At 37.7% G+C, this 16,514-nt stretch overlaps 1 protein-coding gene across 1 annotated transcript; it reads right to left on the bottom strand.

The window, feature by feature from the left end:
• Positions 1 to 93: 93 nt before the first annotated feature.
• Positions 94 to 16,514, bottom strand: plcxd3 (phosphatidylinositol-specific phospholipase C, X domain containing 3). Its single transcript, XM_084389099.1, has 3 exons — positions 16,172 to 16,514; positions 6,768 to 7,476; positions 94 to 2,665 (listed from the first exon to the last, which is right to left on the bottom strand). The coding sequence occupies exons 1-3, from the start codon at positions 16,272 to 16,274 to the stop codon at positions 2,509 to 2,511; spliced, it is 969 nt and encodes a 322-aa protein (XP_084245225.1). The 5' UTR covers positions 16,275 to 16,514; the 3' UTR covers positions 94 to 2,508.

Below are 16,514 nucleotides of genomic sequence, written 5' to 3' on the forward strand. Positions count from 1 at the left end.
GTCACTGTATGTATGAATGGCATTTTTCATGTATTTTTGAATACAGTAGATCGAGACAAAAAATGAGTGTTATGTCAAAGAAACACACCATGTGGTTTATATGCAGTATTTACATTTATTGTACACCAGTCAGAAATGTTAGAGTAGGACACATACCCATAGAACGTTTACGTACAATTTATCGACCTTGACGACTACATGCGATTTCATACTGTACAAAGGCATAATTAATGCATTTACACAAGTCCATGCTCCAGGTTGGCAATGGGATTGTCACATTAAAGGTAGGGTAGGCAATTTTCAGAGAGGCTAGCAATAGCGAGCTGGCTTTGAAAGCATAAGATCCCACCCTCCCTTCAGAGCGTCTCCAAGGCCACGCCTCCTTTAAAACACATGAACGCATACAGCAGGGAGCAAACAAAAGTGCCTTGAGCGACAGTGTTAAACTACCTCATGTCTGAAAGCACATAACATTATAATAATATTAAACATAAACAACTTAAAGAACACTGACCTGTACCAAGATTAATTCTGACGTTGATAGTGTTGCCATTGAAACGCATAAATCTGAGTCACAAACCGCTCCGAATATAACGTCACGGCCGGGTTTCCATTTCTTACAAATTACGGTAATTATGGCGTGAACGCAGCATAAGCTTGTTGTTTTGGTTCATTAAGGAACTGTAAAATGGCTGCTATTTTGGTTGCAGTACTCGGTGACTGATGTCTGTCTAACTCTGCATAGCATGAAACGCACTGATGACGTGATGTCTGCGCGAGCAGGGTGCGCGGAGGTATGGAAATGCATACGTTGACAGGCAGGTATGACATCGGACAGAATGCAATGATTGGACGAACATTTTATGGTGCTACACCTTCCACAGACGATACATATCCATATAAATACATTTAGACCACATAACTTAGTGATTGCTATCAGGATGTGAAGAGACTTTTAACCAGCATAACAAAAAATGTTTCTGGAACAAATTACCTACCCTGCCTTTAATGAACAAGATTTAAACAAATAATGCTGGAAACTTTCTGAGCTGGTTTTCCAGTGTCACATGACCTTAATGTTGCAGCCTATTAGGACTAATCTGAACAGGAAAGACAAAGGGACATTGTTCCATAATGTCATATATTGAACCAATTCAATTACTTGGCATCTGTGTGATTAAAACATTAGCATGGCCATTTATTCAATTAGTCTGGCTAATTAGAAAATGGTGTTATAATAAGTCTGTTCACACCCATTAAGTGAGTCCCTTGTGCGTTTCCCTATTTATGCATGTTACAGCTGAATGCAAATTGTGCATTATTAAGTCATTATTGGAATGTATTGGGGATTTTTGTCCTGCACTAGCAAACATCAATGGCCACTCTTTAACAGTCCACAGTCAGAGCAGTGGAAATGCAATGAATATTTACATTCACGGATATATACAAGTGTCCATTAGTATGGAAGCTTTTTCTGCCATGGAATAAAAAAGATTGAAAATATAATTGCGACTTTTTATCTCACAATTCTGACAATTCTGATATAAACTCGCAATTGCAAGTTTTAAACATTTTTATCACAAATTCTGACTTTTTTCCCGCAATTGTGAGTTTATATCTCGCAATTCTGACTTCTTTTCTCAATATTGTGAAAAAGTCAAAATTGCGAGATATAAACTCGCAATTGCGAGAAAAAAAATCTGAATTGTAAAATAAAAAGCCGCAATTACCTTTTTAAATTTTTATTCAGTGGCGGAAACAAGCTTCCATATGTCTGATAACTTGAAAGACAACTACAAAAATGTAGATACAAAGCCTCACTTCTTAGTGTTTATAATGGCAGAAAGGCAAAAATGCTGTTACATACATTTGCCATTTTTGGTTGTGAGTACAAACATCTAATAGTTCACTTCTTCAACATTGTAAGACCAGATCGAGGCCCCGAACGTAGCCTCTACTCTTGATGTATGTTCGGGCATGACTAATAGTGAGCAAAGTTACAATTCAATAGGTTTACAAGTATTTACAACTCGACAATCTTACAAGTTACTATGACCACTAGAAATAAACCTACTATAGATTCAGCATCACATTCACTGTACAAACAATATTTATTCCCATGAAATGAGTTAACGTTACTGTTACTTTCATCAGAAGCAGAATTTGGGAAACTTAGTAAGGTTTCAAGCATGTGAATCCGTAACTAGTAGTCCAACAGATAGGAAGCAGAGAAACATGGGTAAAGGCCAGTCACCTTTTTCACCCAGAAATAAATGAAATCACCATCTGCCCCCATTCATCCTCAGACAAAACCTGAATTTATTCCACCTGACTGTGTCTGATCTCTGTGCTCATTCTCATGCTTTTCATTAGCCCTAAAAATGTCAGACGAACAGAGCTTCTCTGATCCACCCCCCAAAATAAATAAATAAGTAAAACTTAAAAATATGCCAAAGAGGAGAGGGAGCAAGTAATTGATACCACAAGTGATGTGGGAAATCTGGAGGTTCAGGTGTCGTTCTCGTCCTCATCATCCAGGTAGTAGTTGAGGGTGATAACAGCGCTGACGAATTCCCCCAGCTCCACAAAATCAGCCGTTATGATGTTTACTCCACTTTCCCCGGGTCGCTGAGAGCGGACCCACTGCATCATGCTAGGAAGAGCCCTGAAAGAACACACATATACAGTCTGTTTCAATATAAGGGGATTTGTTCCCAAACTGAACATCTGTGAAAAAAATAGCTCAGCTTCAAAACATAGTGAACTGCCTTGCTACCTGCTGCTAACATAGGCTGCTGCCTTTTAAGGAAGCATCCTGACTGAAATGTTACTTCACAAATGACCGATTTAGAATGTAGTCAGCAACTCTGTGTGCCATAAAAGTAGTGCTTCTCATGCAAAGTACACAGCAGACTCACATAGGATTTGTTGTTCGTCTTGGATCGTGATGCAATACTTTAATAAGCATATGCTTTAGGCCTATATACATTTGCGTGTACTGTGCTAGACTAAACTGGGAATGGCCACAGCACTTGCATATTGTTGTCCAACTGTAAGTCGTCTGCTAAATGATTAAATGTAAATGTAAATTTGGATATGACAGTCTTTAATTAGTTTTAAATTACTACTTTAATTAGTTACTTTAACTAGTTTAAATTACTATGACTACTATTAAATTACTATTATTTTAACTCGCTATTAAACTAAAGTATTCACAGATACTTTTCAATACTGAATGAATGTTATAATCAACATTTCTCTCACATCGTCAGCCATCTCACAGTGCACTCTGGGACAGCATTCTCCCTACTTTTATACTTTATTGTACATTTTGCATTCTCATTTAAAAGGATAAAATTTGCCTTAAAATTTGGTCAAAACAGGGTATCTCCTATGGAAGCCCATTTCCACCACATAAGGGAAAAATCATGTTTGCTTAATCATAATTATAATTGACCAAAGCCAGATTTTTGTTTTCTTTTGTGGCGGAAATGGGCTTCCATAATAATGAGGAAGCATAAATTGTATGATTGTGATGCTATCTAGAGAGGCAGCTCACTAGGTTTTGTAACAAAACTAATATGTATTGTTAGCTACATGTAGGTCTACGAGGGCTATGACTCAGGAGATCTCATGCTCTGCTGCTCACTCCGAGGTGATGCAGGGGCTAGAAGACTTTATCAGCTAATAAGACGCCATGCTTGTCAGATTTCAGTGTGCTGGCAGAGATTGTATCATTTTACTCTCTGAGCCCCACATCTCCCCTCATCTATAATTCATTTGCCATCAGCAGAGTTGATGCAAAAAAATAATGACACAATCTACCAAAATATCACATTGGCTTTGGTCATAAAATGAACATTTATGACCAATGTGCACATTTTCCAAAGAAAATAGAGATTTGATGCTTAACGTGTTACATTCTGAGATCACACTTCTGAATGAGTCTTCCAGTAACCAGGGTGACTAACGTTGGTGTCATCTCTGCCCTTTAGTTAATGTTCCAGCTACACTAAGCAGAAATAATGTGCAGCTCCTCACTAAATACCCAGGGGGCTACGCTACGTATGTGGAGCATGAAGGTGGTATCACAGGTATTATTACGGTTCAGAAAAGGTTACACTTTTTTAAATACCATAACTGAATGATGCTTGCTTCCATTAATGGAATCGCTTGAATTCTTCTATCGAGTTTCCTGCACTAATATTCAGTGATGACCCAACACCGCTATTAATTGAAAAAACTTTCAAAAGTTTGGTGTCAGTGAGTCCAATCCCAAACTTTTGAACCGTAGCATATAGTGTGAAACATATAGCATGATAAGTAGGCCTATAGTCTGATTACTGAACAAACTTTCTTAGACAGTTCTTTTAAGTGAATCAAAACCATACAGCGTGACCAGTGCAGTTAAAATGATTCTCAAACAAATTAACCAGTTCTTTTTAGTGAATCAAACACATACAGATTTCAAGTTGTATTTAAAGGGGACCTAATATACCCTTTTTAAAATTCTTGATTTTGTTTTCTACTAGAATGAGTTTTCATGCTTGAAAGTTTGAAAATGAAATGAAAATTCTCACATATTTTACATTATTGCAGCACCTCTCTTCCATGTCTGTCAGTAACGCTCTGTTTAGTTCTCTATGAAGCTCATCTTTCTAAAATGCACAACATGCTCTGATTGGTCGGCTGGACCATTGTGTTGTGATTGGTCAACCGCTACACTCTAAAGAATGCTTGGTTGTTTCAGCCCATGTTTGGGTCAAATATGGACCAACCCATTAAATTCAATTTTAAACCCAACGGTTGGGTTTGTCCATATTTGACCCAAACATGGGTTGAAACAACCAGGCATTTTTTTAGAGTGTACAATCGAGGCATTTCAGGGAGATAAAAAAACAGTGCTTACTGATATAGAGAATAACTCCCTTTGGAGTGGACTTTGTGCATTGTAACTTTGCAGACCTTTTTCATGCTAAAACAAAAACATTACACACACAATAAGTTGTAAATTAAAAAAAGCATTATAGGACCCCTTAAGCATTGTTAGACTTCAGCATAGTAAATGACTGTTGTTCATAAGACTATGTTAAACATAAATATAATGGGCCCTATCTTGCACCCAGCGCAATTGACTTTGTACATCGACGCATGTATCATTCCTATTTTGCACCCGCGCACAGCGGACTTTTCCCTCCACAGACGCAGGAAATGAACTTGCGTTCCCGGGGGCGGTTCAGCGCAAAGAGGAGGCGTGTTCCGGCGCAAATGTTCCCTGGTGCTATTTTGAAGGTTTACAAAACAATTCCGCCACAGACCAGGAAAAACCTAGTCTAAAGTCAGTGGCGCGTTGCGCATGTTATTCATATGCTATTTTAAGGGCGCATGCTTGGCCATAATAAATGTAGCGTGTGCACAACGCGCATGCACTTTGCTTATCTCATCTACACACAGACGTAGCAGTTCTCATTTTTAGAAAACCATACATTATTACAAGGAAAAATATTAACACGAGGGAAATCATTGTTGTGTCCATGAAGATGTGAAAAAATAGGCATAAATCTAGCTTACACATTTACCCAAATTATTATACGCCTGTTTAACCGAAGCTAATTTGGGTGGGTTTCTCCCATCCCCATACAATGTCACTTCTCTGTGTTTTACGGCCCTGACGAGAATGTCGGTCTCCTCGGCTGTGAATCGCTCCTGGCGCGCGCCTGGCAAATCCGTCGTTATAATAGCAATCCGCCATGGAACAAGCACGCCTGCTCTTAAAGGGAATGTGAGATGTCACTCTGATTGGTTTATTTCACGTTACGCCCAAACCACACATATGAATAATGAAGCTACTTCAGACCAACCCATTTTAGATTTGCGTCGGGCGCAAGAGTCATTTATCCCGCCGGTATAATAGCAACAGCGCCCAAGACCCGCCCACAAAGTTACTTGCGTTTCGCGCTTGATACTTGCGTTTCAGATCATTAAAATAGGGCCCAATGAGTTTTGTCTGTGGTATTTTATAACAAATAAATAAATGCATTAAATATGTTACCACATTTTTTTATTTAGTATTGTTATATGGCATATTTTTGGATTGCATCTGTAAATCTAAAGACTACGAAGAGTCATTTAAAGGTCTAGGTAAAACACCTTATTGTTTCAAACATATTTTTTATCTAAATTATTTCATCATCTGGGAAAAATTATTTTCTAAATAATTGTATCTCAAATATACTAAATTAACATTATTTTAAGAAACTCCTCTTATAATCATTAAGAGAAATCATATTATTAAATTCCTTTACAATTCCTAGATATTATGGTTGTGCTTAGCTACATGCCTAATGGCACACTATATCTCATTCCTGCTGACAGGCAAAAAAGAATAACAGAAGATGACAGACGCAGATGCCAATGTATTCAATGCGGGAAGTGGAAAGGCCCCCTCCCAGTCATTTGAATGAGCAGAATATTGGTTCACTCTAGAATTAATGCACTGAATATGTCATTCTGTCATCCAGAGCTATTTCGAAATCTGCTTTCTGCCAAGAGTTTTATGTTTCTAACCAAGCCTGACAAATCCTGATCAGTGAAGCCCAAGAGACTCGGAGCAACAGCTAATAACTGTAATGAGATTAAATTGGACTGTAAAAAATCTGCCTGGTGCTGATTTGAAGATAACGGAGAGCAAGATCTAATGAGTCAACACGTTCTTTGATGCCACACATTTCACAGAATGGATGTTGTAATGGTGTATAGTATCCTACCTCTCTGTGATGGTCTCCCTCAGACCGCTGGTGACACCCTTCATGACGGTGCTTGCTTTGGGAGTGAGAACCACCTGCGACACAAAAAAGGTGCCCTTGCGTCTCCGATCCTTTACTGAGGCTTGAAGGAACTGAATGAGTTTCTCAGGATCTGTGGTATTGGCCCAAGGAGAAGGCATCATCTGACCCGGCCACAGGAAAGGAACCTCTAGAGCCATTGGACTGTGATAGAAGACCAGCACTTGAAACTCTTTCTCCCAGAGGTACTTCAGGCTTACCTCTTGAGCAAACACTACCGGACAGAGTCGGTCACCAAAGATGGTGCGCAGCATCTGGACCAGTTTCTCGTGATGGAGGTTCTGTACGCCGTAGAAGTGGTTGAAGTCCAGGAACACGACCTCGCGAGCATGGGAGGCCAGGAAGGTGCTGATCTGCTCCAGGCCTTCACGTACAGTGGCGCTGAACAGGCCGTGTGCAAAGAAGAGCTCGTTGTCGGGATCTCTGGGTTTGGTGGATATGCGGAGGTCAAAGAAGCGGATGCCAGCCTCCAACTGGCTGGTGAAGTTCATGGTCTGTGTCGCCAACCACTTCCTCATCAGCTTCTTGGCCACAGTGCCAAACACAGAGACAAAGTTCTGCACTGTCTCCGGCTGCTCCGGCCCAACTGGTGAGGCTTCGTCGATGTAAAAACTAAAAGAGTCATGGGAACCTGGATGAGAAGATTTCTGAGTTAGTGATATTCATTAAGAGAGAACATAAATATGAGTGATACAATTTTATGGCTCATATCAAATATTCCAAAAGGGAACTGAATGGGTAACTCATGTATAATAGCAAAAGTCACCGGTCTTTGAGAAATGATAAAGACAACATTCCCTTTGCTATAGAGGAAATGCCACATATATAAGATCAATATCTTGTTGATGATTCGAATATGTTCGAATACAATACAGAATATGATTCGGCCGTAGGTATTAACACGTGCTGATATACAGCCATATCATATGACAACAAGTGTGATATTGCATTAATACAACAGTTTGACAGGACAAGTGAGTAAATAGATAAGAAACAACAACGGATTGTTTACTATATTTATTTGCTTGGTCAGTGTCATTGTGGGTTTTGGTTCTTTTGTTGTTGTAGGCTGCAAAGACCTTTGAAATAACTGAAATTATTTGGCAAAGTGATATGGAACTGTAAGACCAAGACCTGCCTGGAACTACTTTAGCTGTGTGTTTCCCCGGAAATAATTGCACAACTTAGAACGTTCGTCAACCAATCAGATTCAAGCATTCAACAGCCCCGTAGTATAAGGCATAATCTTTATGTAAAATAATATTTATTGAACAGTCATATTTAAATTAACAACAAAAGCCATTATAAAAGATAATAGGAAATAAACACAAGCAAACAATTCAGTCAAATGTACAAAAGCAGCGATCTAATACAGGATTTAAGTTAAATATAGCATAAAGCATAAGTTCTGAAAATTAATTTCCCCCTTAACCCAAATCGATTTGCTCTGGAACAAGTAATAGGTTAATAAGATCAAAGATTTCCTGTTTGATATACCCCAAATTAATTATATCTTATGTTTAACTACTATCTAAAAGCCAGTGGCAAATTTCCGAATGACTGGCCGAGATAAAGCTGTTCTCAGCGGGAACATGAGCGCTGAACGGCCACTGACGGACTGGAGCTCAAATCTGCGAAAGCGTCTAAACAAATAGTAAAAGAGGTGCTATTTTTATGAGTCACATATGAGGTCTAAATAACTACATTCTTGCCTAAAAAACTCTTAAAACTACATTCCTGCCTAAAAAAACTCTTAAAACTACATTCCGTGACACAACAACAGTAGTATTTGTAAAAAAAAAAAGGTAGATTTGCTTGACTGCCACGACATTAGCTGCAAACGGAGTAATACAAACTGTGAAACGGTTCTAGTGCTGATACTGGGGGAATATCGCTCGGCTTTCAGGAATAAATTGCATTTTTAAATATTTAAAAATAGAAAACAGTAATTTTACATTTTAAAAATATTTCATAATATCACTGTTTCAGCTATATTTTTGATCAATGAGGCCTTGGTGACCATAAGACAAAAACATCTTAAAAAAAATGCTGTTCACCCAAAACTTTTGTTGTTTTGATATTCTGTTAAGTAGCTTAAATAGTTTAAGTTCAAATTGAACTATATATTGAATATCCTGAAATGAAGAATCAAAGCTTAATTTAGTTAGTAAAAAAATGCAATATATACAATAGCATAAAACTGTAGCAGCTTTTCATCAACAAAATACTGGTTTGCATGCCCCCGAAAAATATTAAATTTGGCATCTTAATATTATGGAATAGCCCTCTTCTATGGTCTGGTGGACTTCACAGATATGCACAAGACTACGAATACACATCAAGTGTGCCGTTTGGTATGGGGCCATCTGCTCTAAAAATGATGAGAACAGTGATTTTAAGGTGACTTGCTCTGAAAAAGACTCAAATCTAATACTGCCTGTCAATCTGTGGTACTTTTGTGCAGCAGGAACCTGAGAATACATATAATGGCTGCTGCAATGGTTAAATAGAATAATGTAATAGCCAACACTTGCACCCTGACTGCAGCAGTGCAGCATGGGGGAAAAGCGTTGCCAGAGTCCACGAGCACGCTTTCAATTTAAATACAGAGCAAAGCCAGGTGCTATGTTTGATCTCAAAAATCAAAACAACTATTAAAATAGATGCATTGCTAATGTAATTAAATGAAAGCATTAAGCAGTCTATAGCCGGTGCGTGTGAGAGAGACTCTCTGAATATTATTTTTAATGAATAAACAATGCGTCTCTGCATCTGAAGGCAGCACTGTAGCCATCAACATTCACCATGGAAAAGAGCCATTAGGCAAACAGCTGTCTGCTCGGAAAAGACATCTCAGCAGTCACCACTACAACAAAACCAGTGGAAATGATGGAGGCATTAGATGCTGCTTTAACAAGAAAGCAAGAAAGAAAGAAAGAAAGAAAGAAAGAAAGAAAGAAAGAAAAAATTTAGAAGAATTTGAATTACAACCCTCAGAGATTTGCTACCATTTCAGTTCAATGACAATCTGTCTCTATTATGACAATAATGTGTCATTTATCTAATGAATGTTCATTAAACAGATTGGCCTGGAAATATACAGACTTTGTTTCTGTCAAATTCAGATTAATGAGTAACAGTGAATGTCTCATTTCCCTCGACACAGGTAATGCCTTCTGGTTCGTGGAAACGGAGGGAAGTCTCCTCTAACACAATCTCCATGTATGTCTCATTGGATCAGAAACTGTGAAGGAAGGTAAGATGTCAGTGTAATGGTAAGATCAGTTTTTATGAAAATACGCAGCACAATATACAGTACTATACACAACACCTATAACGTATGTTATAAAACATCCTCGTTTATTATATTTTTTAAACAGGAGGATAATTTTAAAATTGAATGAATAGCAACTTGTCTTTTCACCTTAAGATGTAACGCGTGCAAACCTTAAAGAAAACCACATCTTAAACTCTGTATGGTTGTTTAACAGAAGAAAACAAGGGGAATTTCTACAGGTCTTCAGCTCCATAAGGATCCAGTGCATTTATTTAGCTTTTTAAAAGCTCTTCAGCTAAATGCAAAGGAGTGTCTCCTTGCTACGAGATCCCTGCTTTGAGATGCACTAAGCTGGTACTAGGATATAAATTATTTCTGGGAAAATGGACCATTTAAAAAAATGAAAGAGACTGATTGGTCTCATGTTTCACCTCTGAACCTCAGAGAGGAGGAACATTAGAGCAGATTAAAGACTATTTTCTGTTTTTGAAACATGCAATCCAGAGATGATTATTGAAACCATAAATCTTGTTGTGTAGAGAGGACACAAACCTGTCTACAGTTGTTACTGTTTGAATTTGTGAATTTTAAATAATAAAATAAAAAGCAAATGATATAACCATACAATAAAATTCACAATATGACACAGGACATCTGTTATCAATATCACTGAATGGCACCAAGATGAAGAAAGTTTTCATCCCAAGCCTTGTTATTTTGTCTTTATATGGTGAAAGAAGACATGAGTTATTTTCCAATTTGATCTTTCAAAATCTCCCTGGATTGACTGTCCTACATCACATATTGCAGCCCAGTGAAATGCTATCATTCTAAAAACAAATAAAAAACTAAAAAAAAAAACAGCAGCAGCAGCAAATCTTACAGTAGATTATATTCAAGGGTTTACTGTGAACCTTTAGGCTGCTCTGTGAGGATGTAACTACTTATCACAAAAGATTGGCATGTCACTGTCAACCACAGTGGACTGCCTCACAGTTCAGCGGGAAATAAAGTCATCAAAAAGAAAAAAGCCTCTTTTTTTCCAATGGTGACTGTGCTTTCATGTCTGGTCACTTAATCGTTTCCATTTATCTTGTTTATTGAGACATGGCAGGCTAAAAATCCTCCTTTGAGTGCCTTCGAGGTTTGAAGCCATTTTAACTTTTCATGCCACTAGTGCAAGATAAATGAAATCATTTTGTATGTGCGTCTGCGTCTGTCAGGAAATAAATAAATAATCCCTACACCTCATCACAGGAAACATTTTGGGTATGCATTTTTGACATCAAGAAAAATGCTATGAAGAAAAATGAGAGGTAGGACAAACGAAAAATGGGTAATTAAAATAATTTTCAGAGAACGATTATCTGCAACAAAGATGTGCCTTGAGTTTGATGATTTTTTTGGTCTCCAGCTGAGCATGTACAATCAGTCAAAAGTGAATATACTTAAAGAGTTTAGCCAATAACTGCCTATGGATGCTGTTCATGGACAGGAAAAAGACTTGGCATAGCAGACTAGTTTCTAATGACACACTTCTGCTGCCTCAAGGTCAAATGCTAGACCTGTCAAGAACACTTCTAACATACGACTGCAGTTGGATTACAAAGCATCGGTGAATCTCATCAACAAAAAGCTGTGGTTAGTGATGTAATCCCTTCTTCCATTCTTCATTAGTGAATAGGAGGGATTACACACCATGTATGAAAAATAGGGCAAGATAACTAACAGGGCTCCAGTGCCCTTCACACATTTTTACAGTTCATACAACAACCACAGAAAGTTTGATTTTTAGCTATATATATATATATTCTGATTTGTTGATATTAAAGTGAGTGGTATATATATATATAATGCATTACATTGATAAAAAGTGCCAGTAATATAATGTTACAAAAATATTTTAAAAAAAATATTACAAATATATTCTGATTTGTTGATATTAAAGTGAGTGGTATATATCTATTTATATATGTATATATAATGCATTACATTGATCAAAAGTGACAGTAATACAATGTTACAATATTTTTGTTCTTTTGAGACTTCAATTTATGAAAGAATCCTGAAAAAAAGGTTTCCACAAAAATACTAAGCAGTTTTCAACATTGATAAGAAGAAATGTTTCTTAAACACCAAATCCGCATATTATAATAATTTGTGAGGGATCACTGAAGACTGGAGTAATGATGCTGAAAATTCCGCTTTACCATCAAAGGGTTATGTTAAATTGTAATAATATTTCACAATTTTAATGTTTGTATATTACTGAAGATCAACAAATGCCAAACACAGACTTTTCTGTTTGTGTCTGCCATTGGCTGCCACTCAAAAGCTGATTACATGATTAAAGGGCAGATATGCATGAAAATATGAGAGCCATAGCATGAATCCCAATTATGGCTCTCCATAACACCAGGGTTCCATGCCTATCTCTGAATTGCAACACTCTGCGTACTGCTTTCTAAGCATACAGGTGGCCGATAAAGCAGCGGTGTCCTGCTTATTCTGCGGGCTTGACACTTTAGCATAGTGCCTCTCTCAGCACTGACACAATTCCTCTGCCCCGGTTCCTGCCGCCAGTCAAGGTGACAATGGCAACTGTAACAGGGTGATGACCTCATCAAGCCAGCCATCCAAGAGCACAGTAGTGTAAGAGCCACTCAAAAGAATTTTTCTAACAGGTACGCAGGTTCATTTTGTACCTAAACTCTGTTCAATGTCTACAACAAAAGGATAAATGCATTCCCTGGTGATAAAAAAATCCGCACTGGCATTTACAATATGCGGGCAGAATGTAGACTATCTATTCTGTTCAGTAAGAGACTTGTTTGCCAATAGAAGAATGATTCATGTTTTTGCAAGTGTGTATATGTGGAGGACGACTAGCTGACCTCCAAAATACTGCCAAAACCGATGCTACAAGTAAACAATGTTGAGTTCCAACAGGAGGATCAGTCAAATGTTTAATCTGAGGAGAGGTTTGAGAGGCTACAATGATTTCTTGAACCTCTTCGTTTGGAACGACTATAAAAAGAGTTCCGATAGAGGAAATAAAAGACACACTAGATTATCTTAGCACAAGCACTGACCTTCACGCCGCAGGAGGTGGCAGTGACAGTTTTTGAGTGGCAGTGCTTAAAAATATCAGGCTCATGGATGTCCTTATAATGTGTCCACAGGCTGACTTTGATGACGTTTGAAGCAGAATCTTTCAAAAACGATTGTATGTGAAAGGAATTGATTTTAGAAATACACTTTGGCTGAGAGTTCAAGATTTACTGATAAAGATTCAAGTCAACGTGAATGGCTATTCGTAATCCATTTTTCTATCCATTGAGAATTGATTGGATTGTGAAAAGTGGGAGTTACCAGAATGGAGCCAGACCAAACACAGTAGAAGGAAATTTTTTCCTGTAGAAGGAAATTGATTTTGACGATAACTTCTAACTGTTAAAAACAGCCTGTTATTTCAACCAAAAAAAGTAATTATTGATTAAATGAAATTCCAGGTGAAAAACTACATTACCCATTAAGAACTCTACACACACACATATATATATATATATATATATATATATATATACTGTATATATATATATATATATATATATATATATATAAATAAATCAGTAGTTATGGTTATATATAGTTATATTTCTTTATTGTTTTTAATTTATGTCATTCATAATGCTTCTTGGATAGTTCGTTAAGTACACAGTCTTGTAAAAAAAATTTTTTTCGCTAATATAGGTGGGCACTGTTGCACTCAATTGGTTAATATTTTTGAATATTTACAGGCATTATGCAAGTTTATAAAAAAACAAAAATACTATTTTTTTCTGAATCATGCAAACCTCCAGTAGCCTGACAGCACGACAGCATGAAAGCAAAAATGCCTCAGGCTGAAATAAAACACTACTGAAATATTCATGAGACAAAGGCGAAGGATCAATGGTCATGGTTTAAGAATTGATCCTGAGGAGCTAAAATGGCCATTGCTTTCTCTAATTATAAAACTGAAAAACATGATCTATATTTTGTTGTGAACGTGAGTTAAGCAAAATCGAGCTTGACTAACATTATGTCAGAGCACAATTGATGAATGAATGGACGGACAAAAGCTTTTATTGTGGTGTTAAATGATAGACAGACAGACAGATTTGATTTGATAGATTGATTGCTTGATTGATTGATTGATTGATTGATTGAATACGAGCCCCTGGGCAGGGTTCAATGGATATCTTATGTCTTCAAGAGTTAATCTTAACTGTGCATTGTGAGATCAACTCAAAAGCTCACAGATTTGCAAGATATCTGTGTGGGAGTGGTACGTGTTCAGAATTCTTACTCAAGACATAATTCGTTTAGAGCCTTTTTGATAAACGGCTGCTACACTACAACTTTCCATCACCCACCCACAGCCTTGCTGACAACACTGTTTTACAAAAGTTTTACAAAAGAGTGATGGGACAAGTTATCCTTATAGGAAATACTGCTTCAGTGCTAGTGCTGTAATGATGAATCCAGACCAGACCAGTATCAGTGGCATGAGGTGATTTTCTTCACTGGAGCGGTCCATACAAATGATGCAGTTAAGTTTGCTTTCATACAGTACGCTGAAGTCAGAGCACTTACTGTACAGTATGATCAAGAAAGCATGATCCCAGTTGCACATGGTGGAAATCAGTGACATAGACGTTAATCAGGGTTTTAATCAGAGCTTTCTGGGCTGATTGCTCCAGCCTTTGGTGCTGTTCAACAACCCATATACCACTATATAGGCCGTAACACCAGTGCCTTACAACAGCAAAATATTCAAACTTGTTCCATGTTTTAAAATGCCTTTGTATGGTGTGAAAAGCCTGCATGAAGGTTCAAACAGATTTCTGCAAGTATTGAGAATTCAATCACGATTAGTCTCAACAGAAAATATTGACATACACTCAACAAGTGATGAATCATTATTGGTTGTACCATGAACATGGGTAACGCCTGTATGCAAACACATCTTGCATCCTCTGATTCCAACATGCCGTCCAACAGGTTTGTATTGCTCTACACTTCAGGACAGCGTCAACAATCACAGTTCCTATAGTCATAACATACATGCCATCTAGAAGTTACTCACAATTGCAAGTTACGCACAATAAAGTGTATTATGGAGAGTACAGCCTGTGAGAAAGGTTTTATGGGGTATGATGGAGAGTATACTGGCATTGAATAAGGGGTTTTACTTTCTTAAAAATAAAGGTGGGGGTTTTCGCAGCGAAGCCATAGAAGAGCCAATTTGGTTCCCCAAAAAACCTTTCAGTGAACAGTAAAAAAGAAAAGAAAAAAAAAGACCAAAAAATATTATTTTATAATTTTCCAATGGAAAGATCCCAAGGTTCTTCATGGAACCACAAATGGCAATAAAGAAACTATTTTTTAAAGAGTGTATTGTTTCATGGCATTATGGATGCTAATGAATAAGGTGTTTAGTTTTTTTTAGACTGCATGTTGAGATGTGAAAAAAAGAAACAAATAGTGACAAATAAATTATTTCCTGCAATTTTTTATTGATTTATTTTGTTGATCATCTAACTACAGTATGGGTCTATACATAATCTTTGTTATTTCGTAATATTGTATCAAAGGAAGCTGTGGCACATGTGTAATGTGTCTCTTAATCCGTCGCAGAGACGGATTTCGAGCCTCGAGCAACAAGTGTCCTATTTAATTTATGCCACACGTTTTATCATTATTATAAACTCGCTGGATTGGAGCAATATTAATGTCGACAACCTATTAGTCACACAATAGCTTATGTCATAAGCAGAACCCATTTTATGTGATGAGCAGAAGACACTCTCACTGCGATGCGTGTTTTGAGCAAGACTTGACGAAAATAACCTACCAAAAAAAACTTTTTTTAAAGGGTCAGTTAAGTCATTCAAGAACCTGACCCCAAGCGTCATATTTTCATTCATAGCCTGTATATAATCTGCAGCAATTTCTCACTGTTCACAGTTAGTCTACGCGCATTTAAAGGCATAACGAGGCTTACCCGGTATGGCGAGGTTGGTAAGAGGAATACCGTGCAAGGTATCCGGTAAACTTGACATCCAGTCCGCATAACGGTGCTCGCTCTTCCCCTGAGACGAAGCCATGTCGTCGGTTCTCCGGTGCTCAGTGTCCGTGCGTCGCTCGGAGTGCTCTAGTATTCAGCGCCCGCGCTCGCGTGAGTTCACAGCACGAGCATCACCACACCCCCGAGACGGCGCGCGCCGCACATGCATCACAATTTCCCCAGATTTCTGGATTTAAAGAGCGTCTTTACAAACATATATAAGCTCGTTGCATGTAACAGGTCTAAATTATTCCCTCCCATGTGTCTGCTGGCTGGGTGT

The sequence above is a fragment of the Rutilus rutilus genome, assembly GCF_951802725.1.
Source record: "Rutilus rutilus genome assembly, chromosome: 19".
Classification (NCBI taxonomy): Eukaryota; Metazoa; Chordata; class Actinopteri; order Cypriniformes; family Leuciscidae; genus Rutilus; species Rutilus rutilus.